This window comes from Leptodactylus fuscus, chromosome 1, assembly GCF_031893055.1.
Source record: "Leptodactylus fuscus isolate aLepFus1 chromosome 1, aLepFus1.hap2, whole genome shotgun sequence".
Taxonomy (NCBI): Eukaryota; Metazoa; Chordata; class Amphibia; order Anura; family Leptodactylidae; genus Leptodactylus; species Leptodactylus fuscus.
Genome location: NC_134265.1, coordinates 204,688,306 through 204,715,992, shown reverse-complemented (window position 1 = coordinate 204,715,992; position 27,687 = coordinate 204,688,306). Strand labels below are relative to the sequence as shown.

The following is a 27,687-nucleotide window of genomic DNA, read 5'->3' as shown; positions in this document are numbered from 1 at the left end:
AGCTGAGCAGAGTTCACGTACTAGGAGGTAGTGGCTGTAGAAGACAGAGTGGTGTATGTAAGACGGAAACTGACGGCTATGGAGGAGCAAAGCAAACGTGTGGTTGTAACTGGTGAGTAACAACGTGGTTATGTTTGGTAGGCGTAGTAGTCTTAGTACCTTCTGTACCTTTACGATACATTGAAGTAATAAATCAGTATATCTACTTTGCTATCACAGGAATGCTACTGTGGTGTTAGCTTTCACTAGCTCCTATTTATATGTAAGATGTGGCTCATACATGCACATTTCACAAATCTGAAATACAAGAGGAAGTAGCAGAAATGCAATGACAATTCCTGCAGTGGGTGTAGCTATAGGGGGGCATAGCAGTATAAATTGTTGTTCGACCCCCAGAGGCTCTTCTACAATTAATACCCCACTATAATAGAGCATAGTAAGTAGGAGAAGTATAATATAACTTGTATTTGGGCCCCAAGACTTTCAAGTTACATCCCTAATCATGCCCATAAAAAAAAGATTTATCCTCAACAAAGCTTGCCCTAAATGTCACATTGGTGAGCTCACTGGCTGAAGACCCTGGTAATATTAAAATATAGGTGCCTGTACTCCTGTACACAGGTAGTCTATGACAGCTGAATGCACATTCTTGTGACTTTTGGGGACCCTGGTGTTTGAACACCCACTCATTCAACCTTTATGGCATATTTAATTCCTGAGTATTCCACGCCTTACTAGTACGAGGCAGGCAGTTTCAGCTGTAATTTACAGCTGAGACTTGACCATGTCTCCTGTAATATGAGAGACTTCCAGCTGTGACTATTTACCCCCTTAGATACTGCAGTCAGTATTATCTGCAGCATCTAAGAGGTTATTTACTATTTTGTCCTCACACATCGGCTGCAATTGGGGTTGCCGATATTCTGTTATGTCAGTCTAAGGTCTCAACAAGACTTCATATTTACTTCTCATCCAGTTATACACTGAAGACCCAAAGGCTGGAATGGACTAAAGCGGGGATCATGAGCACCTGTAAAAATAAACCAATAGGTAGTGGTTGATTAAAAAAAAAAAAAAAAAATGCAGCCCCTCAAATTATGCCATGCCTTTATCTAGAGTTATGTGAGGTTTTTGTGGTAGACTGAGATTTATTTTCCCCATTTAACCCTTAAATATAAGTATCCTTGTGTCTCCTATCCAGTGATCAACAATGTGAATTTATCTTTGTGATGCTATCATTATTAGTTTAATTACTGGCTGTGATCTCCTGATGAACTTTGTTATCGAGAGGGAATCGCATTGAGAACTGGATTAACATTCCTGTATTTTAGATCACTTGTGGTGATACTTTGAGCTAATTTTTCTTTTTTCATATCTCATCCTGCAGCAAAAAAGCCCTCATATCACCATACAGCATCAGAAAAAAAACAAAACATGGCTTGCACAGTGTGAACCCCCCCCCTCCCAAATCATTAGAAACACACCCCCCCCTTAGATTTTGAGCTTTCGAAGGAAAGACACCAGAAGTGACCCATCCAGTTCCCACCCCCTCGTCCCCAGTCATAGGAGCTGCTGTGAAAATAGGGAATCTGGTGTTCCCAAAGCACTCAGCAATGTTTACATCTTCACTATTCACCATATGCTTTGCATTCATATCTGGGAATGTTCACTATGCTCCTTTATTTCAAAATGGGGTTGCTCCCTAGGGTGTTCCACTTGGCACCTCAGGCTCTTTGTAAACTGGGTATGGCATCCAAATACAAAACAACTAAATATAAACTGTTGTTTGGGCAAAGAAGGGAAGGAGCGCCATGAGTTTGTAGGAGCACAGATTTAGACAGTTTGTTTTTTGGACACTATGCCACTTTTGCAGATCCCTGAAATGCCATTAAACTGGAATCCCCTAATTTTTGACCACAACTGTTACATTCTTTTTCCAGAAATGAATACGCAGCTAATGATGAAATGGCAATTTTTCTAGAAATGCGTAATTTCAGTGCCCAGCTTGTGTCAGAGAGATCAACTCTTCAAAAGCTGTTGTGCCCAGGATAATTGTTTAACAGTTTTTGGAGCGTGCGTCTCTGCTGACACAAGCTGGATGCAACATATCGCGTGTGAAATATGGTATCGCTGGAAAAAAAAAATCACAATTTTCATTATCAGTTGCACATTCATTTCTGGAAATTAAATGAATGCAACACTTAATGGTTAAAACTGCTCAGGTTTGTAATATACAGGCCTTTAACTGAAGTGGTCCATAACAAATGGGTTTGGGAAATTTTCTTGTAAATCTGGAAAATTGCTGTTAGATTTGTTAGATACTGTAAGCCTTCTAATGTCCAAACTTAAATTAAAGGACAACTAAAAGATGATGCCAATATTAATTGGAGATAAGGTAGATAATTAATGTATTAAGGTGGTATGACTGTGTGAAAAGCGAAGCATTTCATACATTGCAATCTGTAATGAAAAAAACTATCAATCACTTAGGTAAGTTAAAGGGTCTCAAATTTATTGCCATATACAGTGATACTAATCAGTTTTGAAAAATGTGGTCTGGTCCTTTTATTGTAGTTTTAGGCTGTGCTCTTATGGGGTTAAAGATTGTCAGGGTCTGGGGTTGCTAGTTGGGGTGGCATAGACACACAAGTCCAGTTTCTTTAGTCCAAAACAAACGTAGAGTTTTTCACTCAAAAATATAGTGCAGCAACAAAAGGAAACAATACAAAAATAAATACCTCACCTAGAATCACAGAAATCAAAAGCCAGTAGAATCATTTAGAAGACAGCTCCAAAAATATGACCTCTCTCTTTGGCTCTCCAGCCAAGCTCTGCCCCCAGTCTGCTGCTGGAGCTGGCTTCTTAAGCTCCCTTGTTGAGCAGACTCTCTGCAGCTGAGTCGCTGCCGGAACATCCCCAAAGTGTGGACTGGAGGGGGGTAGAATGACAGGTCCCACTACCAACCTACCTGCCATTCCTAAAAATCCAGCCCAATACTGAGCATTTACCAAAATGCTCAGCAGACGAAAGTTGTCTGCTGAGAACAAACATTCCTTCTCAAGTTTTCTCATCTTGCCCACCTTAGTAGTCTGGGTGAGATGTATACCCCCTCCATTACCTGACCAGCCATCGGCTTACAAGATACTTTTTGTCAATGTATTTATTATTTAAAAAATAGAACTTTAAATGTGGTTCACACTGCCTGTCCCACTGAAATGCTCTCTGTTTTTTGCAGTGACGTTGAGTTCACACTAGTGTTCAGGTTTTCCGTCATTCTTGTCCGCTTGGGGAAACAAAAATGGAAACTCTATCCGCTAAAAAGCAGTTACCCATGAAAACCTGCAGACCCCATACACAATAGTCGGATCTGCCTGCTTTCTGTCAGAAATCAGTGAAGGGAACAGTCCCGTTTGCATATTTCAAGCGGAATAGGGGACGTAGTACTAGAATGGTCACTTAACACTAGCATGACCATACCTAACCTGCGTCACAACCTCTTTGCTCTAAAGGTGTAACATACATTTAGGAGACTGTAATAGGGAAGAAGTTGTGGAGCAATGCAGGAAAACAAGAACACTTCAGCTTTGTGGAACCTCTTCAGGGCACCCATAGAATTGGCAGATTGTATTAAAAGTTGTTTGTATACCTTCCAGATATTGATTGATACAACACATTCAACACCCTTGTTTTTCTAGTTGTGAATTATAGATTATTATATCATATATTTCTATGTCTTTGCAGGGTTTGGTCCTTTTGGGGAGCATTCTGTAAACGCAAGCTGGGTGGCTGTGAAGGTAAATATACATATTCTTACATGTACTTAAGTGGGACTTAAATTTCCAATTGCCTGAAAACTTGTTCAATTATTTTATTTTCCTGTCCCTTCAGATGACTCCAAGAGAAGGGGTACCATGGACATTTGTTCATTACTTCACCCCCACATTATCAATTAAAAGCATACTTAGAATTTAACCCCTTATATGCCATCATAGAATTATTACCACATCCATATCCTGCAGGGCAGGAGCATAGCGATGTTGCAAGCATCTGTGCTGGCGTCTAACTGTCCCCGGCATCCGCCTCTCTATTACAGCGGATGCCGGGTCTGTATTGACGGCCCCTTCCCCCCCAAAGGGTAAACTACCCCCCCCTCCAGGCTCGCTCCCGTGCACTTAGCCCTTCCTCCCTCCCCCCTCAGAGCAGAAGATACATCACTTGACCTATGACCAGATACGTCAAGGGATGTGTAAAAAATAAAAAAAAAAAAAAAAAAAAAATAAAAAAAATAATAATAATAATAATAAAGTGGGATAGTGGACAAACAAAGCAGCTTTGCTGAAGCAATGTATTTAGGATCTATACAAGCAGTATAGATAGGATCCTTGTGATGGGACGACCCCTTTAAAACTCAGATGCTAGATCTGATGTTTTCTTATCTTACCTCTCAAATACAAAAAGTAATAAAAATTGATAAAAAAAATCTTATGTACCCACAAAATACAAGGTCTCTTAAAGCTATGCTGACAAAAAATTAAAAAAAGTTATGATTGCTGGAATGCAGAGTAGGATAAAATGTTACTTGTTTAGGGCTAAATGTGTTTATCGCTAAAGGGTTAAAATACACAAGACGCCAATGTTATGTGCCAATATTTATTTTGGTTATGAACTGTTAGGTTCAGCTCTGGTAGTGGGAAGATACTTTACTACTGGTGTTTCCTATGCCAGGTTTAATCAATGGGTTTTACTGGTATGTGATGCCTGAGAATTATTATTAGTAGCCTATTAATTATAATGCATTTTAGGAGGTCCCATACACCACAATATAATCTAAACCAGCCCTGCTTATGGCTCATGGCAGTTTACTGGCGCAAGTCTTGGTTAATCTGTTGGGTTTAGACATCCTTGCCCTTTTTGGCATTTGAGCCTATTAACACTTTTCGTTAAAAATGCTGGACAAAATGACAGACTTCCTGTTGGTAGCTTGACAGAACTCATTATATCCAATAAGGTCTGTCAGGAGCAGATGGCAAAATAGAAACCTCAAGAACTTAAAATCCATGTTCTACACAAGTTAACGATGTACTCCAAACTAAATATTGTTACAAAATACTGCCGATGTGCAGTGTCTGTTTGTACAGCCTGTCCTCTTCCCTAGCCCTTCTAGGAGGGCTGTAAGGGTGACAGGTTTTTCTGTGCAAACTTACCTGTCCCCTGATCCGTGGTGGCGCAGCTGTCCTGGGCTCTCTCCAGCTGGTGGAGTTGTGGGAGCTTCTTTTCCGTTTCTGGGGCTCCCTTGAGGTTGGATACCTCCAGATTTCCTTGCCTTTGGTATCCTGGTGAGAAGGAAAGCAGTTGCACGTGTAATCTGCTTGCCACTTCCTTCACTTCCAATTTTGCCGGTGGGTGGGGCTTGTGGAAACACATCCTTTTCACACCAAATTCAAATTTACGTACCATTATTGGGGATATGCATTTTAAACTAAGGACACGTCAGAATAGACTTTAGAAAGGCTATTCTACTCCTACCTTTGGTTCAGATCTCAACGCCGCCATTTTCTAAATAAATTGCTTTTTCCATCTATGCAAATGAGGCTCTGAAAGCACAGGAGGTGTTTGTCATGACTTGAATGCCGCCTCCTGGGCCAATGCATCACGCCCTTGATGTCCTGGTGCTCCTCTTTCAGTGGGATCAAAATCCTGCGCATGCACTGTACACGAGCGCAATCTGCTCGTTTAGGAATAGAATAAAGATGGCCGCTGAGCATGAAGCTGAAGGTGCCTCAGCTTTCAATGATCAATATTACCAAAATATTATAAAATTATATTCTAAAATAAAAATATTATCAATTATATTTACAAATTATATTATAAAATATATTACCAAGCAGAATTGCAAATGCGTTTGGTAGTCCGTTTGGGGGTCCTCATGCGTACTCCCCCCGAACGGAATACAAACACAGATGTGAACGAGGGGTAAGTTCAGTGTTATTTCTAATTGAGACTTGTCTTTCGCTGCAAAATGCTGTCTGCTTTGGCCCTACCTAATGCTTTTTTTTACCTACAGCACAATGGTTTTCTCCCTTCTCTTTGTTTGGTGAGATAATGAAATATGACACACTAATGAACCGAAGTTGATTGATGTACTGCTATTACTGATGTTGCTTGTATGTTGCACACCTTTTACAACAGTTAGATAAGGAAGCATAGGACAGTTAGGGCAGTTTGCTCTGCTCTGAGGGTTCTAAGCAATTTAGAGCATGTCTGTCTCTAATTCAGTAGTGGGGTCTAGTATTCTCTCCATGATCTGCTTTGCTAGTTCTTCTTTTGAACAATTGACACATAAAAAGATCAGATGCCCATGAGATCAAAAACATTTTTGCTGCATTAGCCAACATAATATATGGCATTAAGTGGAATATGTTAGGGGTTTTTTTTTGGTTTTTTTTTATACAGCCGATCCATGGCCCTGCATAGTGGCCGTAATCTGTTTTAATCCCGATCCCAAATCTAATTGTGTGCATGAGGCTTAATATCCTGTAATGTGCTTAAAGCATACGTTTAACCATGAAAATTTGCATCAAGATGCCTTATGTTCACACCTGCCAGAGGACCAGAAGAATCAGGAAAAAATTGAATAGTGATGATCTGACACAAATAGAACATGAGGGACCCCCATTGACTATAATGAAGTCTGTCTGGTGTTCATCCCTTTCAACTGAAATTGCTGAGCGAAAGTCAGGTTTGCAGGACCTGTGTCCGTAGATTTTAGATGGATCTGAATGTGAGGGTCACACGGCCAAATATGATCTTAAAAATCCAGACCTTTGTTTGCATGTAGCCCAGAGACTGGGACTCTTTGTAACATACTGATCTATAATTCTAGGAGTCCCTGCAGTATGGAACAGTGGAAAAGGAGGGAGGGACTTATAGATCACTATGAAGGAGTCATGTTCTATGGACCAAATTCTGTGTGGGTAATATACATATTCACCCCTGTGTATAGGGCCTTAAACATACCCTCATTCTAATTTGTTTTTATTACAGGAACTGGAAAAGTTGGGCCTTGGTGACAGGGTAGATCTAAATGTCTATGAGGTTCCAGTGGAATATCAAACTGTACAAAGGTTAATCCCTGATTTATGGATAAAGCACAAACCTCAGGTAAACTTGTGAAATTATTCACTCAGTCGATTACTCATTTATCTTTGCCCTGACTAAAAGGTAAGAAATGGTGCACTTTTTTCCTGTATCACAAAAAGTGTAAGATTAAAAGCTAAAAGAGTGAAGTGCAAATCAGTAAAGGAAAATGCACAAAGTACACTATAAATCCCTGTCTCTCTGAAAAATGTTAAAACCTAGATCACTAAGCTGTTATGTATCCACCATTCTTAAAGGGTACCTGAGTTTTCGATGGAATTTACAAACCGAGTCTTCCCCGGGTGACTGCTCTTTTTATATTGATAACCCTTCAAAACTGTTCATTTATATTTTATTCTGGGAAAAATCACCCCATTGTGCTTGCACCTTGATCACTTGCCTTTCAGCACTTGTTATGAGGCTCAGGAGTATGTACAATGCCATATATATATATATATATATATATATACACTCACTCACCGGCCACTTTATTAGGTACACCTGTCCAACTGCTCGTTAACACTTAATTTCTAATCAGCCAATCACATGGCGGCAACTCAGTGCATTTAGGCATGTAGACATGGTCAAGACAATCTCCTGCAGTTCAAACCGAGCATCAGTATGGGGAAGAAAGGTGATTTGAGTGCCTTTGAACGTGGCATGGTTGTTGGTGCTAGAAGGGCGGGTCTGAGTATTTCAGAAACTGCTGATCTACTGGGATTTTCACGCACAACCATCTCTAGGGTTTACAGAGAATGGTCCGAAAAAGAAAAAACATCCAGTGAGCGGCGGTTCTGTGGGCGGAAATGAACTGCCGCTCACTGGATGTTTTTTCTTTTTCGGACCATTCTCTGTAAACCCTAGAGATGGTTGTGCGTGAAAATCCCAGTAGATCAGCAGTTTCTGAAATACTCAGACCAGCCCTTCTGGCACCAACAACCATACCACGTTCAAAGGCACTCAAATCACCTTTCTTCCCCATACTGATGCTCTGTTTGAACTGCAGGAGATTGTCTTGACCATGTCTACATGCCTAAATGCACTGAGTTGCCGCCATGTGATTGGCTGATTAGAAATTAAGTGTTAACGAGCAGTTGGACAGGTGTACCTAATAAAGTGGCCGGTGAGTGTGTGTGTGTGTGTGTGTGTGTGTGTGTGTGTGTGTGTGTGTGTGTGTGTGTGTGTGTGTGTGTGTGTGTGTGTGTATATATATATATATATATATATATATATATATATATATATATATATTGTAAATGTATTATTATTTCTTTATTTTTTTACTTAGTCAGGGTCTGGGGTTGCTAGGTGGGGTGGCATAGACACCAGAAGTCCGGATTCTTTAGTCCAAAACAAACGTAGAGTTTATTTTCACTCAAAAATATAGTGCAACAACAAAAGGAAACAATACAAACATAAATACCTGCCCGGCTAGGCTCTAACTAAACATAGAATAGGTTACCTCACCTAGAATAACAGAAATCCAAAAGCCAGTAGAATCACTCAGGACACAGCTCCAAAAATATGACCTCTTTCTTTGGCTCTCCAGTCAAGCTCTGCCCAAAGTCTGCTGCTGGAGCTGGCTTCTTAAGCCTCCTTGACGAGGAGACTCTCAACAGCTGAGTCACTGCAGGAACAAGCGTGAAGTGTGGACTGGAGGGGGGTGGAATGACAGGTCCCACTACCAACCTACCTGTCATTCCTAAAAAATCCAGCTCAATAAACAGAACTTTGAAATAATGCAAAAATTGTAACAGATATTAAATTATAATGTGCCCAAACGTGAAAAAGCAAAAATAAGGATAGGTAGGTAAACTATCTAGGGACATTTAAAACAAAAAACTATTGATATATTTAAAAGCGTATCAAAAGTTAAAGACCTAACTCTGGTAATCAGCTAGAAGATAAATGTTTCAAAACCAGGAGCCACACAGGGATTGAATATAATACCACCACCAGAGGGAGCTATTCACCTATGGATATCCCTTATTCCCAGTAGCAGTATATACCCAAGGTTCTCCCCAGTATTATGCCCCTACATAAAGCACACCCTGGCTCAGGATACGGTCACTGCCTTTATTGTGTCAGTGATCTGCTGCGATCACTGATTACTCGCTACGCCCTTCAAAGGTTAAAGACCAAGAGTCATCACATTACAAACCCAAACTACAGCTGCCTGATTGTAGTGCTGAAGCTATGTGATCGAGAGGTCTCCTCCTAAAGTTGTACACGCTAATCCATCAGAGCTACAGCTGCAGAGTCTGAATTACTCCTTTTTCTTATAGCCTGACGCGTTTCATCATGCTGGTTTCACATAAGTCATCAGAGGCTTCACTGATCTAACTAGCACGAAGGAGTAGGCTGACCACTGTCATCTATTTAGTGTCTTTCAACAACCCCTCCCGCTCCCCAAGCGGCACTGATGTTTGGCCATAGGGGGGCACAGAGAGAAGCCAAGTTTAAGTGCGCAAAGCACCACCCCCTAACCAGCGCCGCGTCCAATTGCTGCTCACACATAAACAGCTGATAGATGTGGCAGCCGGCGCACGTCCCAGCTGGTCTTCTGCGCATGCGCTGAGAAGCACCGATCTGGAGCCAGGGGCGTCTCGGTTCATATCCCGACTCCACCCAATTAACTCCTCTCTATACTCCTCTACGTAATAAGAGTATGTGGCATCAGCAAGCCACTGACAGCAGCAGAGGAGACCACTCCCGGCAGTGTAATTCTCCCCCCCCCTTGAATCTTTTAATCAAAAAACACACACAAGGACAAGAAGATGACTACACCTCGTGTGTGAACTACGATCAAGATCCTTTGATCTACATTTCATCAACAAAAGAATAAGTGTTTGTCTAAAGTTGTACACGCTAATCCATCAGAGCTACAGCTGCAGAGTCTGAATTACTCCTTTTTCTCATAGCCTTAGAGAAGGCACTCTAAACATGGGCTCAAAAATGACACAAATGATAGAAATGTACCCACACTAAACATGGGCTCAAAAGTGACAGAGGACAAAAAAAACCCCACGTATTGTAGGTATCTATATAAAACATGCAAATGAGATGCCGTTGTTTAAACCTCAGGGTTTCACAGTCTTCAAAATATGTGTCCATCTTGCTTCCCTCTGTAGGAGCTTTCTATCAAAGTCTCCTCCTCGAGGAGAAGGATGGACCACTTCCACCCCCTGGAATTTCAAAATAGACGCATCACCGTCATGATTTTCACACACCTCGTGCCAACGGGGTATCTTCACCTCTGGCAGTGTCATTTATGTGATCCCTAATACTCCTGCGGTACTCACAGATGGTCTTCCCTACGTATTGAGCTCCGCAGGAGGAACAGCTAGCCAGGTAAATCACCCCTTTGGTCTTACAATTTATGAAGTTTTTGTTGGTATATTCAGTGTTTGTACTTTTGCTCTTAAATATCTTCCCCGGTAATATCGAGCAACAAGCTTGACATGAACCACATGCAAATCTGCCAACTAAACCCTGAGCATGCCTCCACAACCAGTTCTCATTGGAAAGTGGTGCCAGATAACTTTTAACCAGCCTATCCTTCTAATTAGGACCTCTCCTATATGTAACTAATGGATATTGACTCATTTGGGGACCAATATCAGGGTCCGATCTTAAAATTTCCCAAGTACCCCTCAAAATATCCATCACTTCCCGATTTGCGGAATCAAAAGTAGCGACAATCTGCATGTCCCCCGACTTTCTCTTTTTCTACTGGATACAACAATGATGTCCTATCCCGGGACAGGGCTTCCTGATGGGCTTTTCGAAGAACCCCATCCGGGTACCCACAGCGCTGAAACCTCCCATGCAGATTACCGGCGGCCACCTCATAATCAGCTAGATTTGTACAGTTTCTACGCAGCCACAAGAACTGACCCTTTGGGACTCCATGGCGTAATGGAAAAGGGTGCCAGATCTTCCAGTTCAGCAGGGAATTTGTGGACGTTTCTTTTCTGTATATAGTAGTACCCAGTTTGCCTGACGGGGACTTAAAGATGGTAAGCCTCAAAAATCGAGTGTTCCCTAATTTCTGATGTAAAGAACAAACCCAACTAATTGATATTTAACTCCCTCACAAATCCTCAAACTCCAACCTAGTACCTCCCCAGAGCAGCAAGACATCGTCTATGAATCTGACCCACATTAAAGGGGTTGTCCCATCACAAGGATCCTATCTATACTGCTTGTTAATGTGGATGTAAGACTTTTCCTAAATACACTGCTACAGAAAAACGGCTTTGTTTGTCCACTATATTACTTTATTAAATTCTTTGTGGCCACAGCCCTGACTTAGCTGCTCATGAGTCAAGTGATGTATCTGCTGCTCTCGGGGGAGGGAGGAGGGGCTAAGTGCAGGGGAGCGAGCCTGTGTTTCTAGCTATTTCTGTGTCTACACTACATGACCTAGCTTCCTGTTAGCAGATAGAGGAGAGGAGCTGCTTTCATTTCTTCTGTTCTCCCAGTTATCAGGCTAGCTAATACAATTCTGTTCATTATGGCAGAGACAGGCAGTCTCTGTATGTAACACAGAATGGAGTTGCTGCTGCCTGTACTTCATAGTCCAATATGGGTGGGCGGAGCTACACACAAATTTGGGGGCGGAGATAAACGGCAGGTTGCATGTGAAACCCCGCCTACCAAATGATGCAAGCAACCAGGAAGAAAGAAGATTTTATAGCAGTAAAGACTGATGAGTATGTGAGGTGGGAATACCCCTTTAATATTGATGATGCCCATTTTTCCGATTGCTTCCCCAAAGACCATCTCCTTCTCCCACCAGCCCAGGTAAAAGTTTGCATAAGTGGGGGCACATGGGCTCCACACCCCTGAGCTGGTGGAAGAAGAGGCGGTCAAACAGAAAGGTGTTTAGGGCCAAATAAATCGGAGCAGGTCAACCGTGAAAGAGTTATGTGCGGAGAAGTATGTTCCCCTGGACCTCAAGAAGCCCTCCACAGCCCCACACCCCCTATCATTGGGTATGGAGCTGTAGAGGGCCTCCACGTCCTGGCTAGCCGGAAAAGCCTCAGGTGGAATCACCAGGTCCTCCAGTCTCCGCAAAACATCTGTGGTATCTTTTATAAATGATGCCAGGAACAGAACGAAGGGTCTGAGGATCTCATCTACATAATATGAAATGTTTTGTGTGACACTATCAATTCCTACCACTATAGGGCGACCTTTCAATGGTACCAGACCTTTATGCAATTTCAGAAGTGCGTAAAAGGTTGGTCTAACCGGGTGTTTCGGTAGCAGGAAATTCAGCTCACTGTCACTGATAAGATTTTCCTTTTTAGCCCTAGTCGAAATCCATTTCAATTCTGCCAAATAGTCATTAGTGGGATCACTCTGAAGGACCTCATAACAATTTTTGTCCTCCAAAATATTCCTACACATCCTGACATAACCACCTCGGTCCATCAGGACTAGGTTGCCCCCTTATCTGAGGGTTTTTATGCTTAAACGGGTTTTATTAAAGATTTTTCAAAATAATACAGAACAAACAACAAACATGAAGTCGAGCAATAATAAAAAAAAAAACATAACAGTCCGCGGACAGGGAGGCCAAAAAGACCCCCCTCCGCACAAATCAAATATAGCCCAACGAGAAGGGGAAAAGGAATAGACAAGAAACAAACAAACAAACACAAGACGAAGACTAAAAGAACCACAACGGAAGCAAAAGAAGAAAAGAAAAAAAAGGAGAAGAAAACAGACGGCCATGTCACACTCAAGCAAAGGCAGAAGAGAAGGCAGACGACTCCTGGAACATAACCCAGGGACGCCAACGAAGTTCAAACTTTGAATAGTCAGGGGAATCTTCCGCCACCAAGGTCTCCATCCGCTGAATAAGAAGGAACTGGAGGAACTCAATCAAGGAGGGAGGGGTAGGGCTGCGCCAGTGTCTGGGGATGACTGTCCTGGCGGCCACGAGAAAGTGCCCCAGGAGGTCCTTCTTAATCTCCGACAGCTTACCAGGGATAACCGACAGAAGTGCCAGCTGGGGAGAGACAGTCACCGAGCGCCCACTGACCCTGGAATACAAAGAAAACATCGCGTCCCAAAAGGGGCGCAGAACGTCACAGTCCCACCATATGTGCAACATAGTACCCCTAGCGGAGCCACAGCGCCAACATAAGTCCGGAACAGCGGGAAAAATCCTATGGAGAAGCACTGGACACCTATACCACCGGGACAGAATCTTATAATTCCTCTCCTGAGCACTACAAGGGAGGGCCAGCTTGTGAGAGAGCAAAAAGGACCGGTCCCAATCCGCAGATGACAAACCCACAGGAAGGTCGGCGTTCCAAGCGGCGACGTAGGGAGGGAGTTCCGCAGTGACATCCGAGAGGAGAACATCATACAGAAGCGAAAGGGCACGAGAGGGGGAGGTCTGACGCCCGACATAGGATTCAAGGGCTAATGGAGGAGAAGAGAGGCGAGGAGTGAGCGAAAACTGCTTCAGAAAGGACTGGAGTTGAGCGTACTCCAACCATGAGAGGCGCAGGTCAGGGTGAGAACTACACAGCTGGGCGAACGGAAGGAGCGGAGAATCACCCGCCACCTCCTGAAGACAAGTAGAATCCGCTTGGTCCCAGCAGAGGAACCGGTCAACCGAGCAACCAGGAGGGAACATAGGGTTGTCGAAGAGGGGAGTCAAAGGGCCCGGGACACGGGCCAAGCGACCAGAAGAACAGACCAGATCCCATACTTTCAGAAAATGCGAAGGGAGAACGTAGAGGCCAGGGGATTTAGGACGAAAGTGCGGAGGGATCCATGGCCAAGAGGAAAGCGAAGACGAAATCAGATCAAATTCGATGGAAACCCACTGCTTATCATGGCGACGGAACTGCCAATCGAACAGACGAAGCAAAACCGAGGCACAATAGTAAAGGCGCACATCCGGGAGACCAACGCCACCCCTATATTTACGCCGGACAAGAGTACTGAACCCCAGTCTGCTCCGAGAGGAACCCCACACAAACTTCCCGAACAACGACTGTATATCTGAGGGTTTTTAATACCACAGAATCATCTTTTTCTAGTATCTGCAGCACCCGTGTCTCTTCCCTGGACAAATTTGATCTATCCAAATGTCGCCTGCCCACTTCCCCTGCAATCTTTGACAATCGATTAATAGTGACTGTGAGAAACGTATCAATCATTGTATCATCAGACAATGGGGGGAACCTACGTGATGGTACATGTAGCTCTGTAAAGGGTCCCTCCCCTATTTCTCGGTTTGCCTCTTCCCAGAGGCATATATATATATATTATGCACACACACACACAAACACACACTGTACAATGTCTGTGGTCCTACATGTGCATGATCTTTTCACAAGTGTCACGAGTTATGATTATGGAGGCTGTCATTATGCCTGAGGTGCTATACAACTACCACATGGACCAGTGGCGTAACTAGGAATGGCGGGGCCCCGTGGCGAACTTTTGACATGGGGCCCCCCCCCATCCCAACTGACGCCGAAGACCTCGACCGACCCCCTCCTCCGCACTCTATTATGTCCCTTACTTGCCCCTGCACACAGTATTAACCCCAATAGTGTCCCCTGCACACAGTATTAACCCCAATAGTGTCCCCTGCACACACAGTATTAACCCCAATAGTGTCCCCTGCACACACAGTATTAACCCCAATAGTGTCCCCTGCACACACAGTATTAACCCCAATAGTGTCCCCTGCACACACAGTATTAACCCCAATAGTGTCCCCTGTACACAGTATTATGTTCCTCTGTGGACACCCATAAACAATTATTATACTCTGGGGTCTTTTCAGACCCCAGAGTATAATAATCGGAGACCCGGGAAATAAAAACATAAAAAAAAAAACCACTGTTGCTTCTTACCTGTTCCCCGGCTCCTGTGCTGTGCTGTCCTCCTCTCGCGTCCTTCGTTAATGACGTCGGACGTCACATGACCGGGAAGCATGCCGGGTTCATGTGACGTCAGAGACGTCAGACAGCAGTAGGACGGAGGCCTGGCAGGATCGTGGAGAGGTAAGTAACACTGTTTGTTATGTTCCCTTACCTCTCCGGTCCGCCGATCATTATACTCGGGGGTCTGCAAAGACCCCCGAGTATAATGATAGCCCTTGTGGGGCCCGCGGTGTCACTTGCCGATCCCGGCCCAGCCAGGATCGGCAAGTGAATAGGGCCCGTAACTGCCTATTGAAAAAAACCCGCAGCGGTAGCGGCTGTCACCGGGCCCCCTAATGGCCCGGGCCCTGTGGCAGCTGCTACTGCTGCTACCACGGTAGTTACGCCACTGACATGGACTATAGATACAATGGTTTGGAGATGTTAATTGAGGTCTAGGGAACATGTTTCTAGGTATGTTCTGTGACTTGTGCAGAGGTCTTTGTATAGTGAGGGTAGTAGATCAGCATTATACAAATATAAATGGTTATCATACATGATATCTGCTCTTGTAATTATGCTCATGCTAATGAGGTGACTGTTGCAAAGTTATAGAAACTGAAAAAGCATTTATTTTATTTTTTTAGTTATTGCCTAGAAAGATGCAGTGATTTTTTTTTTTTATTTTTTATTTTTTTTTTTATTGGCACATTCAATAAAAAATATATTCCCCCCCCCCCATAAATATACCCGTGAGTTTTTCGTATTACTATCTTACAATCACAACAAAGTGGATGGCATACTAGCGAATCCCATCCCCACTTTGCGGAAAGATATTCGCAGCAGACACACTGTGCTTTTGGAAATTGCAGCAGTTTATATACCTACAGAAATGCCGGTGGTTTCCCTATAGGTATAATGGAAGCAGAAAGTCTGCAGAGGTTTCCTCTTCTTTTTCTGCAAAAAACGCTGCAAGAAAAGCCGGGGTGTGTTGTTTCCACTGTTTTTCCAGCAACGCTTTTTTTGCTGCCGGATGCTACAAAGGGCCTTAGCCTAAAGGGGTTTTTCTGGCCCAAAATCGCTGACTTATCTATAAGATACTTAAAACAAAAAGAAATAGAAAAACAACGCCGAGCGGCACATAGCGTTTACCTGTGTAATACACAAAATACCAGTGCATATAACACACTCACAATGGTGAATTCCCAGCACCATAGGGTTATTTGCTGATATATAAGGGTAATGCCCATAGAAAAACAGGTGAGTAACAAACCAATGGTTACAGATGGACTCTCACCTGAAGTGGTTGTGATAAGTCACAACCACTAAATGCGTTTCTAAATGGATGATTGCAAGCCTGCTGTAGCTCTTCTCAGGATCCTTAGGATATCCAGGTAGGTATTGCAAAACAAAATGGAGTGGTGGCTCCAGTAAAGAGAAGAGATCTGCGCTTCTTACGGAAGAACGATTTACCTTTATTTCACACTCGCACACAACGCATTTCGGAGAAAGGTCCTCCTTTTTCAAGTGTAAATGAGATATAACAGACAGTCACAAACACCTAGTATATAAGGATTCAGTAATTGGCAAGTCCTGCCTATAGTGGGCGGGGTTTACATCTGACTTAGGTCCACATTAAAAACATTTTATCACATGATATTATTCTCCTCCCTAGATGCAATCAACTCACCCAAGCAAGAAATTCGCTGCAGTCAACCTTCTCCGTGACATCTTGCCACCAAAGTAAACACTACAGTAAACTCTCCGGACTCTCTGTCCAGCCGGTGGAAGTGATCATGGCGCATGTGCCAATGATTCGCTATGATACTATATCGGATGGGCCGTCTGACTAGTGCGACAGCGCGCAAAATGGCTCACTTTGGTGCTCATTCGGATGGCCCGTCTGTCTGGTGCCCAAATGCCAATACCAGATGAGCCTCTATTAGACTATTAAGAGCCTATTGTATATTAGTCGAATTGGAGGTGTACGCATGCTCGCTCGTGTACAGCTATCAGAAGGTCACATATGTACTTATTCAGACTTAGACATTTACAGGGTGACCTTTTAGCAGTTAAGGAAATCACATGAATATAAATATAACCGATATCAAAAACTAACTACCTATTCATACATCTCGGCAGTAAGACCGATCTCTATACAACCATATGAACTATAATAAATACATAAAAAAAATTAAAAAAAAATGTATGTTAGCACAAGTATAGTAAAATTGATCAATATATAAAATGAAAAAGTGAAAATTGGCAAACATACTACATGAAACAATGATACTTATACACAAGACATTCCTATCACCATATTAAAATGGAAATTCATGTATTACCATAATAATTATTATATATAATCTTTAAAATGATTGTTAATAAAATTAATTAAAATGACATAATTAATAACTCGTATACGTATTTGATATACCTCTTCCAAAACAGCCCAATCTCTTCTGTATTCGATCATAAACACTCTCTAGGGCTTCATTTAAGCCCCCTGGTGAGAGAGTATTGAATTTGTAGATCCAATACATCTCTTTTCTCTTGAGGCTATCAAACCTATTGCTAACATGTACTAGAATTTGATCTATAGGTGTTACAACAAATCCTTCGAAACTCGATTCATGGGCTAAAAAAGCATGCTTAGACACACTATGTTTCAAAAAACCATACACTGTATTGGACCTGTGTTTATTTGGTCTCTCACGAAGTGGTCTAATCATGCGGCCTACATATTGTAGCCCGCACGGGCAAGTAAGAACATAGACCACATACGAAGATGAACAGTTGAGACCTCCTAATCCGAATGGTTTCTCCTGTGGTGGTTGTAAGTGTCTTGGCCCCATGGTTAATTGAGGCACAACAGTTGCATCTCTTATGACTACACTTCTTCACACCGCATGTACCCTCTTCGGGTACAGTGATTCCTAATTGTGATACAGGTCTCAGTTTGCTTGGTGCTAACATACTTTTTAAGGTACACCCTCTCCTGAAGATAATTCACGGTTTAGGCAGAATATTATCTCTAAGAAGGGGGTCATTAAGTAAAATACCCCAATATTTTGTCAAGATAGACTTAATATCAGTGTGGGCACCATTATAGGAAGTTAAAAAATTAACCCCCCATATTAAGTGCCCCGTTTTTGGATGTAAAGCTCCGCCTCAAACGTAAAAATATTATGTTCTAAAATGAACTTGATACTGTCTAACAAAAACACCTTTTGCTCTTCTGGCATGGTGGGGTCCATAGTGAGGGTTTTAGATATCATCCCTAAGCCTTGTGAGTTCGGTATGTTACTGTATAATGCAGTTGCATCTAACGATTCCCACAAGTAATCTGATGACCAAGGGACTGTAGCAACTTGTGAGATAAGATGGGCTGAATCCCTAAGGTAGGATGGAAATTTGGATACAAATTTCTGTAGCTGCGTATTCAAATACTTAGGCTCATTGTTAAAGCATTCACCCCAGATATGATGGGCCTACCAGGGAGATTGATGGAATTTTTATGCAGCTTGGGTAAATGGTAGAATAGGGCCATAGTATGGTTGTCTACTAAAAGAAATCCCTTTTCCTTATCCATAAGAATACCTTCCGTGTGAGCTTTAAGAATCAGTTCTCTATATTCTAGCAAGAAACCAGTAAATGGATCATCGCCCAATTTTTCATAGTACTCCCTATCAGATAGGATACGATGGGCCTCTTTAATATAGTCACTTCTGTCCTGGATCACAATTCCTCCTCCATTATCTGCATTCCTAATAAGTGTGGTTGAGAGTGAAATAAAGGTAAATCGTTCTTCCGTAAGAAGCGCAGATCTCTTCTTTACTGGAGCCACCACTCCATTCTGTCTTGCATTATCTATAAGATAGATCATCAGCGATGTGATCTGTGGGGGACTAACACCTGGTGCCAAAAGCTGCTAGTGTAGGGACAGCGTATGCAGCATAACCAAATTTTAACCTGGCTCACCAATGTGATTTTGTTCATGTCGGTTATTTTGGTTTGGTTATTATAATATTTGTAAAGTTCCACCCACAGTTTCCTTTGGGCCGACTACATCCAAACCAAAACTACTATTCTATTCTGGGGTTTGGTAAGATTTGGAAAATGGTGCTAGAATACTTTTTTTTTTACAAAATGGGACACAGTCCCTAAGGGGTAGGACAAAGGTGTTCCTAAAAACGTTAACAAAAAGAGGTGAGAAAGGTGAAAAGCGATGAAGGTGGGCTCCCATTGTGAATATTATCACTTTATATTCAGTGTAGTCTTGATGTAAGATCCCGATCTATCATGTAACTGTGCTGTCAAATCCTTCGACAGTATGATTTCCCCATTGACTATAATGGCGTCCGTTGGGTGTCTGCTTTTTCAAAACTGAAAATGTCAGAGAAAAAAAAAAAGTCCTGAGCAGTTTCTGTGACTCTGGCACAGATGCGAACCTAGTCTTACTCTGCAGCTCTAAGTTCTGGTTCAGGCCCCACTCCTACAACATAGTGACGTTTAAACAGAGATGAATCTGTCAGTCAAGACAGAAGTCGAGGCATCTTGCTTGGGAGTGGTCAGTACTTACTGCTCATTTGCACATAGCATAAAAGTCTATTTTCTCACTAATATTAACCCTTGATGAGAATAAATAAGTCTGTTTAGCATTTCTTTTTAGTCCCATTATTGGACTAAATTACTTTACTTAAATCCCATTACTTGAAAAATAGGGTGCTCAATCACTAGTATAGTACATTGTAATACTTTGTGTGTTTACCTTACACAGACTGCTGCTCTAAGAGGTTAAATGTCAGAAGCTGGAACTATCACCTAAACTTTTGCAGCAAGGCCTAGTTTACATGGTGGAAAAGTTTTCCGCCGTGTGTATTTTGGTGCGGCTAGCCATGATGGGATGCAGTGCAACAACATTCTGTCACGGCATCCTGCTCTTGATTAGGCCCAAATGAATGGGCCTAAACAGGAGCATGTCTCAAGCTGCAGACGCTGCGGCGGACTCAGCCATGGCAAGATAGGGCATGTCTCTTCTTTTTTCCGCTAGCTAGCGGGGAAAAAAAGCAAGCAGATCCCATTGAAGTGAATGGGAGCCAATTTTTCAGGCAGCTTCTGCGTCAAAATCTGCCTGCAAACAACTCCATGTGAACATATTCCAAGATGTCAGCAATAAAATCTGAAAGCCACTGTGGATGGCATGTACAAAAACTTGTGCTCACGTACTGTTGAAAAGTATTAGCACTGTGCAAAATAAGAATGCTTTCAGAAATAGAAATGTTAACCCCTTATTGACACAGCGATTTATCAACTTTCATTTTTTTTATTCCCCACCACAAAGCCATAACTTTTATTTTTCCATTAATAGACATATATAATTACATAATATATTATAGTATATAATTACATATACATAACAGACACCTATATAGTTATTGTGAGACAAATTGGACTTAATACCATTTGATATTCTGTTCAATGTACTGGGAAGCTGGAAATAAATTCATAATGGGGTGGAATTGGAGAAAAAAATGTTGATACATGTCTGTGATGTCAAGTTCATTGGTAGTCATTTAATAACTTCCAAAACCCCCTTTTACTGTATGTTCAGTGCAGGGATTAATTTCACCATGTTCACTTGATTCAACTATGTTGTGTGCTCGAGAGATCCAGAAGATCATTTGTCCCTAGTCCCCACAAATCCCAAGCTTATCAATGTTGTTCGTTTTGGTGCCTGATATGCTATTTAGGCTCTGAATAGAGGGCGGTGTCAGACAGAATTTGAATTGCTTCCACCCCCTTCCCCTGCCAGATGCTGACCTTTTTGACATTAAATAGAACATAATTCACCAAAACTATAGGCTAGAGAAAACATTCCAACTCGCTGGAATCAGGAACAGCATCTATTAACAGATGCTAAAAACTTGAACTATTGTAGGTGGTGAGAGATCCTCTTTAAGATGCTCTCAAATTTTATTTTTTATATTCATTCATCATGTAACTCCTAATTGTCAGTAAGCATATATAACTCAGAAATGAATAAAGTAATGCTAGCTATCTGAAAATTCATGGACTTCAGGGTCTTTATCCCCATTTGGGCCATGTGATCTCTGGTCGAAATAATAAGCTGCATAAATAAGAAACACTTTCTCTATTATAGATCTTGTTTAAATAACAGGGCATTAACCACAGCTGTGACATTTTGTTTGCAAGCTCACATTCCCCCGTAAGCAGTTTCTGCAGCAAACAAAACGTCACAGCAACATCTGACTCATGGGCGTGGTTTATTGTCTCTGACGCTAGGTTCACACCTGCGTTCTGGTCTCCGTTCTGTGCTTTCCGTCTTCTGCATGCCAGAAGACGGAAAGCACAGACCGGGTCCGGCCTTGAGCGGCGGTGAGCGTTTTATGCTCTCCGCCGCGAAACCGGATTTTTTAATCCGGACACAGAGTACTGCATGTCCAACTCTGTGTCCGGATTAAAAACCCGGTTTCGCGGCGAAGAGCGCAAATCGCTCACTGCCGCTCACGGCCGGACAGCTTTCTCACCCATTCAAATGAATGGGTGAGAGACTCCTGCAGGTTTCCGTCTCATGCTCTGTTTTATGCAGGAAACGGAAACCTGCAGAACGGACACCTGGGCGCAGATGTGAACGAGCCCTGATATGCAGAGGAGGACGATGTTGCACAGATTGAAGAAGCAAGACACAAGACGACAGCAGGGAGGGAATCTGCACACGAGTGAGAGGGTGTAGATGAATCGGGGGAATTCACTTCATGTAAATAATAGTGATATAAGGAGCAGCAAGTAAAATAAAGGCAAGCAAACTGTGCACAAGGGAAAAGCGTGTATTTAGCACTAATGTAGATGTATTTGTCTGACTTTTTGTAAAAACTTGTCCTATTATTAAACCACTGTTATTGATATTAATTTTTTTTTTTTTTTTTGGTTTGTAGCTCATAGTACATGTTGGAGTTTCTGGAATGGCCTCAGCTATAACACTTGAAAAGTGTGGTCACAACAAAGGCTATCTAGGGCTGGACAACCGCCAATTCTGCCCAGATACACATTGCTGTGTGGAAGGAGGTCCAGAATGTTTGCAGTCTTCTATTGATATGGATGTTGTTTGCAAGAGGGCATCAGCAGTTGGACTGGACGTACAGTTTACAGTGTCTACAGATGCGGGCAGGTAATTTATCTTATATCATATATGACTGTAACAAAGTTGGTCATTATAGGTAGTTTACCATCTCCCACAAGCCTATTGAAATGCTACCACCACATTACAGAGCCCATTTCAGGGGATAAACAACATGTCTTTGTCACTTTTGTAGATTTGAAGTACATCTTATGCAAATGGGTCAGTTGATGCACTGAAGGCAAGCCTTGAGCCATGAGAACATTGTTCTTCCTGCTCAGATAGTATGGGTCATAGCAGTCAACAATCAACTCTCACTGCACAGGGTGGCTCAGACAAGAGATGGTAGGGGGCCTAATTGGCAAGAACTATGTTCCAGGGAGCTGAAGGCCTACCCCCAGTGCCCCAACTGCCCCACTTGTATACAGCTTCAAAGTTGTTTTTCTCCACATTTTCAAAACTGATATTCATAACAAATGTATGATCAATATCACTGTAATGTGCTCTGTCATACGGTGGTTGTTGAATATGCTTGGGGAATGTAGTAGACTCCCTTGAACTAAAATAATTTTAAATTGTGGTAAAATTAATTTTACATGGAAAAATGGTTAGCCAACTTTTTTGTGTGAGTAGCCCATTAGGAATTTTGCTTAAAGAGGATCTTATGCATATATATGACTGAACCCTTCTAGGTCTTCTGATTTAACATCCTAAGGGTGCATTCACACTGAGTAAACGCTAGCTTATTCTGAACGTAAAACACGTTCAGAATAAGCGGCGTCTAAAGCAGCTCCATTCATTTCTATGGGAGCGGGGATACGAGCGCTCCCCATAGAAATGAATGGGCTGCTTCTTTCACTCCGTGCAGTCCCATTGAATTGAATGGGGAGTGCCGGCGTGTACGCTCCGGCATGAGCAGAGCTTGCCGTATACGCCGGCACTCCCCATTCACTTCAATGGGACTGCACGGAGTGAAAGAAGCAGCCCATTCATTTCTATGGGGAGCGCTCGTATCCCCGCTCCCATAGAAATGAATGGAGCTGCTTTAGACGCCGCTTATTCTGAACGTGTTTTACGTTCAGAATAAGCTAGCGTTTACTCAGTGTGAATTCACCCTTAGAGAGAGAATTACAAATTTATGTGTGTTGCAGTTTGAAATTAACTGCTACCCACCGCTCTGTCTCCATGTCCTAACTGATGAGTGATTTGGGCAATAGGAGTCTCCTCTGCTAGCTACTCACTGCAAGTGTAGACACAGTGGTGAGTAGCAAGTCTGGAGAGAACAGCGATCTAGTGGTATTAACACTTTGGATTTTGTGGTCAACCTACTGGTTTTTAGATGTAGGGGACTCTACATTGGCACCCCAAAACTGAAATAGCAGGGTGCCGATGCTGTTTTATGCAAGCCAGAGACATAATGAATCTCTCAGGTGTAATAGAATATCTGTCAATTTTACACTGTCAGCATAGTACAATGCAATACAGAAGTAGAAATATTTAAATATATTTTTATTTAAAAAAAAAAAATGCCCCTCAAAATTTTTAATGGGGAAAAAAAAGGTTATTATTGCTGTTTTGTGTTGGTCTTCCTCTGAAAAGACATTGTAAAAACTGATTGAATAGTCTCATGAAACAGTCATAAAATTCTGTTGACAAAAACATAATAAAAAAAATAAAAAAAGACAAATTTGGAAGTGGATCTTTAAGGGTCTGTTCACATGGAGGAAAATGGTGAGGAATTTGGTGTGGAATTTCAGCACTGAAAAAAAAAAAAGTTTTCCTCCATGTGAATGGACTCTAAATGCGGTGATCCAAAAAGTAAATAATTTTTACATTTAATCCTGCCATCCAGAAACTTTTTCTAAATAAGACATAATACACATATTGAGTAATGACTCAAGCAATACACTTGTAATATTTTCCCTGAATGGTGAACAATATATAAAAAAAAAAATCTATAATACATAAAAATGAAAATATTACCATGTATGTCTGTCAGTCACCAAAACCCCCCACCAAAGTGTTCCCCCCCCCCCCAAAAAAAACAAAAAACTACCATCAATAAAAAAGTTAGGTCTTCCCACAAAAGATAAGCACCACACAATTATATTGACTAATTGAGTCAGGATGGGTTCACACTTGTGCCTCATCAATGTTCCACAGATCTGATTTAAGAAATCTACGCATTTTTCTGCCCTTTTGTGTCAGAAACCCACCAAGCCCATTATGGTCTATTGGGTCCGCGGGTAACTGCTTTATTTATTATGTAAGTGACCGTCTGCTTCACCCCAAGTGTGAGAAGGAGCGCTATCGCAAGTCCTTCCTTCCAACCGCGACCAGGCTGTATAATCTACATCAGACCAAGCGAAGATCACTCCGCACAGAGAACTAATGATTATGAATGTCCTCCTCCTTTCTTCTCTGTTCCTAAGCTGCTATGGACTCCTAGTATATCTTTCTCAGCATATGTGTGTCTACTACTTCTGTAATATATTACTGTGTATTACCATGTATCTGTATTACTATGCAGCTGAAACATACTGAAATTTCCCCACTGTGGGACTATTAAAGGATTATCTTATCTTATCTTATTTAAGCGGATTAGCTTTCAATTCAGGGGGTCCCCAAGCAGAACGCACGTGTGACCGTAGCATTATAGGTCTTGGAAATCAAACAATGCAAAAAAAAAATTACTAGAATGGATTTTCCTTCACAAAAGTAGTAAACCTATGCTAGTAAACACTACAATTTGTCCTGCCAGAAAAGTAAATTACAGATCAGTTGACCAAAGTTTAAAAAAAAAAATCAAATCGGTCTCTTAGCATGTGACAACAAAAATTTGTTTGGTCATTAAGTCCTAAAACATATCATCATTCAGAGTTTAAATAGCCATGGGAATGTTACTATGGGACTGTTTTATATTAGTGCTTTGTTGGGCCTTACCAGCTTTGTCATGTGACTGCTTTAAAGAAGACCTTTTAGGCCCGGTTTACACAGGACAAGAGGGGACAGATTTTGGAGATGAATCCATGTCATAATCCTCCCCTTCACAATGGTGGTCTATGTAGACCACTAGCTTACTCTTTCAGTTAGCGGCATGTTGGCGCTCATGGAAAAATGCAGAGAGCTGCCCCTTCTTCAAGCGGATTCTGCAGCTGATTCAGCTGTGGCCTCTGCCTCGTGGCAGCATGCTCCGGACTAGGCCCATTCATATGGGCCTACTCCGGACCAGAGTGCCGCCACTGTTGGAAGTCGCGGCAGGCGTATTTTGGTCCTACTCTGAAGCAGCTTCCCGCGTCAAAATCAGGACCAAAATACGCCCCCCCCCCGCCTTGCCCCGTGTGAACTAACCCTTAGCTCTCCTGATATATATTAGTAAATTTCAATTTAAAGGTGTTGTCTAAGAGTATGATCTGTCCAGAGGATAGGTCATTAGGAGTAAATTGGTTGGGGTCTGACAGTACACTATATCTACTGCTGCCTGCAGTAGCTATAGTGTACTGGAACTAACCCCATTCTCTACACTAACAGCAAAAAACATATTTCAGACTCCATCCTATTAATTTGACTGGAACAAAGCTTGCAGTAACCTGCCTCGTTGCTATACTGTGCAGAGCGCCATGCAAGTTTGAGTACAATTCAGTTACTGCAAACATCTACTCAGTCAAGGTGTAGCATATCTTTTTAAAAGGGATGTCCAGCCAATGAATCCACTGTATTTTAATAGGCTGTCTTTTATCTGACAGGTACCTTTGTGACTTCACTTACTATACATCTCTGTATGAGAGCCATGGAAACTCTGTGTTCATCCATGTGCCTCCTTTAGGGAAGCCATACACCGCAGTACAACTGGGAAGAGCACTACAGACAATCCTACAAGTAATCCTGAACATGATGGAGCAATCGGAAGATCAGATCAACTGCGATCACAAACACTGACAACAAACCAGATCTGTTTCGTTCATTGTTTCTGTATAGAAGGATGGAGTGTCAGGCACTCTGAGAATATAACATAATTTGCTTTGTGTTTACACTGCAAAATGTCTTGTTTGTTTGTCAGAGAAGGATTTTTTAATCTTATCTGAAAGTCTATGAATTTAGAAGTGTGACCTGCCAACTGCCCTTGCCAAATGTGATTCTTGTTGCCTCATATGAGTAAAGGGATGATAGGAGCGGAAACAGCATGTGTATTTTATTATACTAGGTTAATGTAATGGCTTTTCAAAATCATTATTCAATAAGTCAGAAATTTTTATGTGAATAAAGGAGTATCTTAGAGGGACAAAGGAAGTTAGTATAATAATTCATGAATTTCTAATTATCATATTGTATCTAGTAGTTTTGATTTAACCAAACCTCGGTATGCAGCAGCAGGAGACTGGCCAGATTTGGTATTACTTGTTAGTACTGACATGAAGTAGGTAACTTATGTTTGGACAAAGTATCTTTTGGTAGCAAAGGGATTTTTTTTTCATAGAATACAATTTCTTGGATTTGGGATCATTTATTTTTGTTTTATATATTTCATTTGCTGATTTCTACAGAATGTTTTAATTTTAGCTCCGTTATATGTGAATTACATGTGCCATTAAGTTCAGCACTAAATTGATATTATTTATAATTATACTAACGTATACTTTGACCAGGGTCAAAAGATATTTCTATGCTCTTCACTTAGGACATATAGAAAATTATGACTGTACAGTGTAGGTCTGTGTGTTGCTGTGAGGACACACTCACATGGTGGAATTTTTAAAAGCTGGGGAAAAAAAATCAGCTGTAGGAATTTCAAGCTGAATTTTTTTTGTTTGACCAAACTCCAATGGTGAATCTGCAACAGAATCTGGAAATTCTACTTGAGCCAGGCAGAATTTATTTTTTCTTCTCTCCCAGTTATGTATAAATCGTCTGAATTTTTTTTTTTTGTGCTACCTAAAAAAATAAATAAAATTCAGCTATAAATAAATTTAAATTAATGTGGGGCACATTTCAGACAAACCTAAAGCTTATTTTGAGGTGGCATCCACCTCAAATTCACTTGTGAATTTTCCCAAATAGTTGAGACAGTTGAAATATAACTTTAGGCTGAAGTCCCACATTCTGAAAAGGCAGCGTTTTTGCTAGATCAAAAGCACCATGCCACAAAACCTGCTTTTTTCAGTACCAGCAAAGTGGATGGGATTCTGGTTTTATTACATCCACACACTGCAGAAAAAAAAATTCAGCGGCATGTGAATTACACCTGGGGGAAAACTGGCATTTTCCGTATAGGTATAATAGGAGTAGAAAATCCGCGACGTGCGGCCTTAGCCTTAGTGGTTTTCTCATGAAAGATATTTAAAGAGGACTTTTCCCCATGTCCAACAAATCCAGGTCTCTACATCGATTAATAGCCGTTAGTCCACCATTCCCGAACAATCAGTGCTGTTAACATATCAGGCACCAAAATTATTTAGACTCTGTACTGTCAGAAGAGCAGTGTCAGGCAAGAGCAGACAACGGGTGTGATTC

The 27,687-nt window shown here is 41.8% G+C and overlaps 1 protein-coding gene across 1 annotated transcript; it reads left to right on the top strand.

Annotated features, from left to right (window-relative positions):
* On the top strand, positions 1-26,669 carry PGPEP1 (pyroglutamyl-peptidase I). The gene is made up of 5 exons (XM_075283678.1): positions 1-112; positions 3,742-3,794; positions 7,045-7,161; positions 21,995-22,227; positions 25,923-26,669. Exons 1-5 carry the CDS (start codon positions 79-81, stop codon positions 26,113-26,115), a joined length of 630 nt encoding a protein of 209 aa, XP_075139779.1. The 5' UTR covers positions 1-78; the 3' UTR covers positions 26,116-26,669.
* Positions 26,670-27,687: the final 1,018 nt, after the last annotated feature.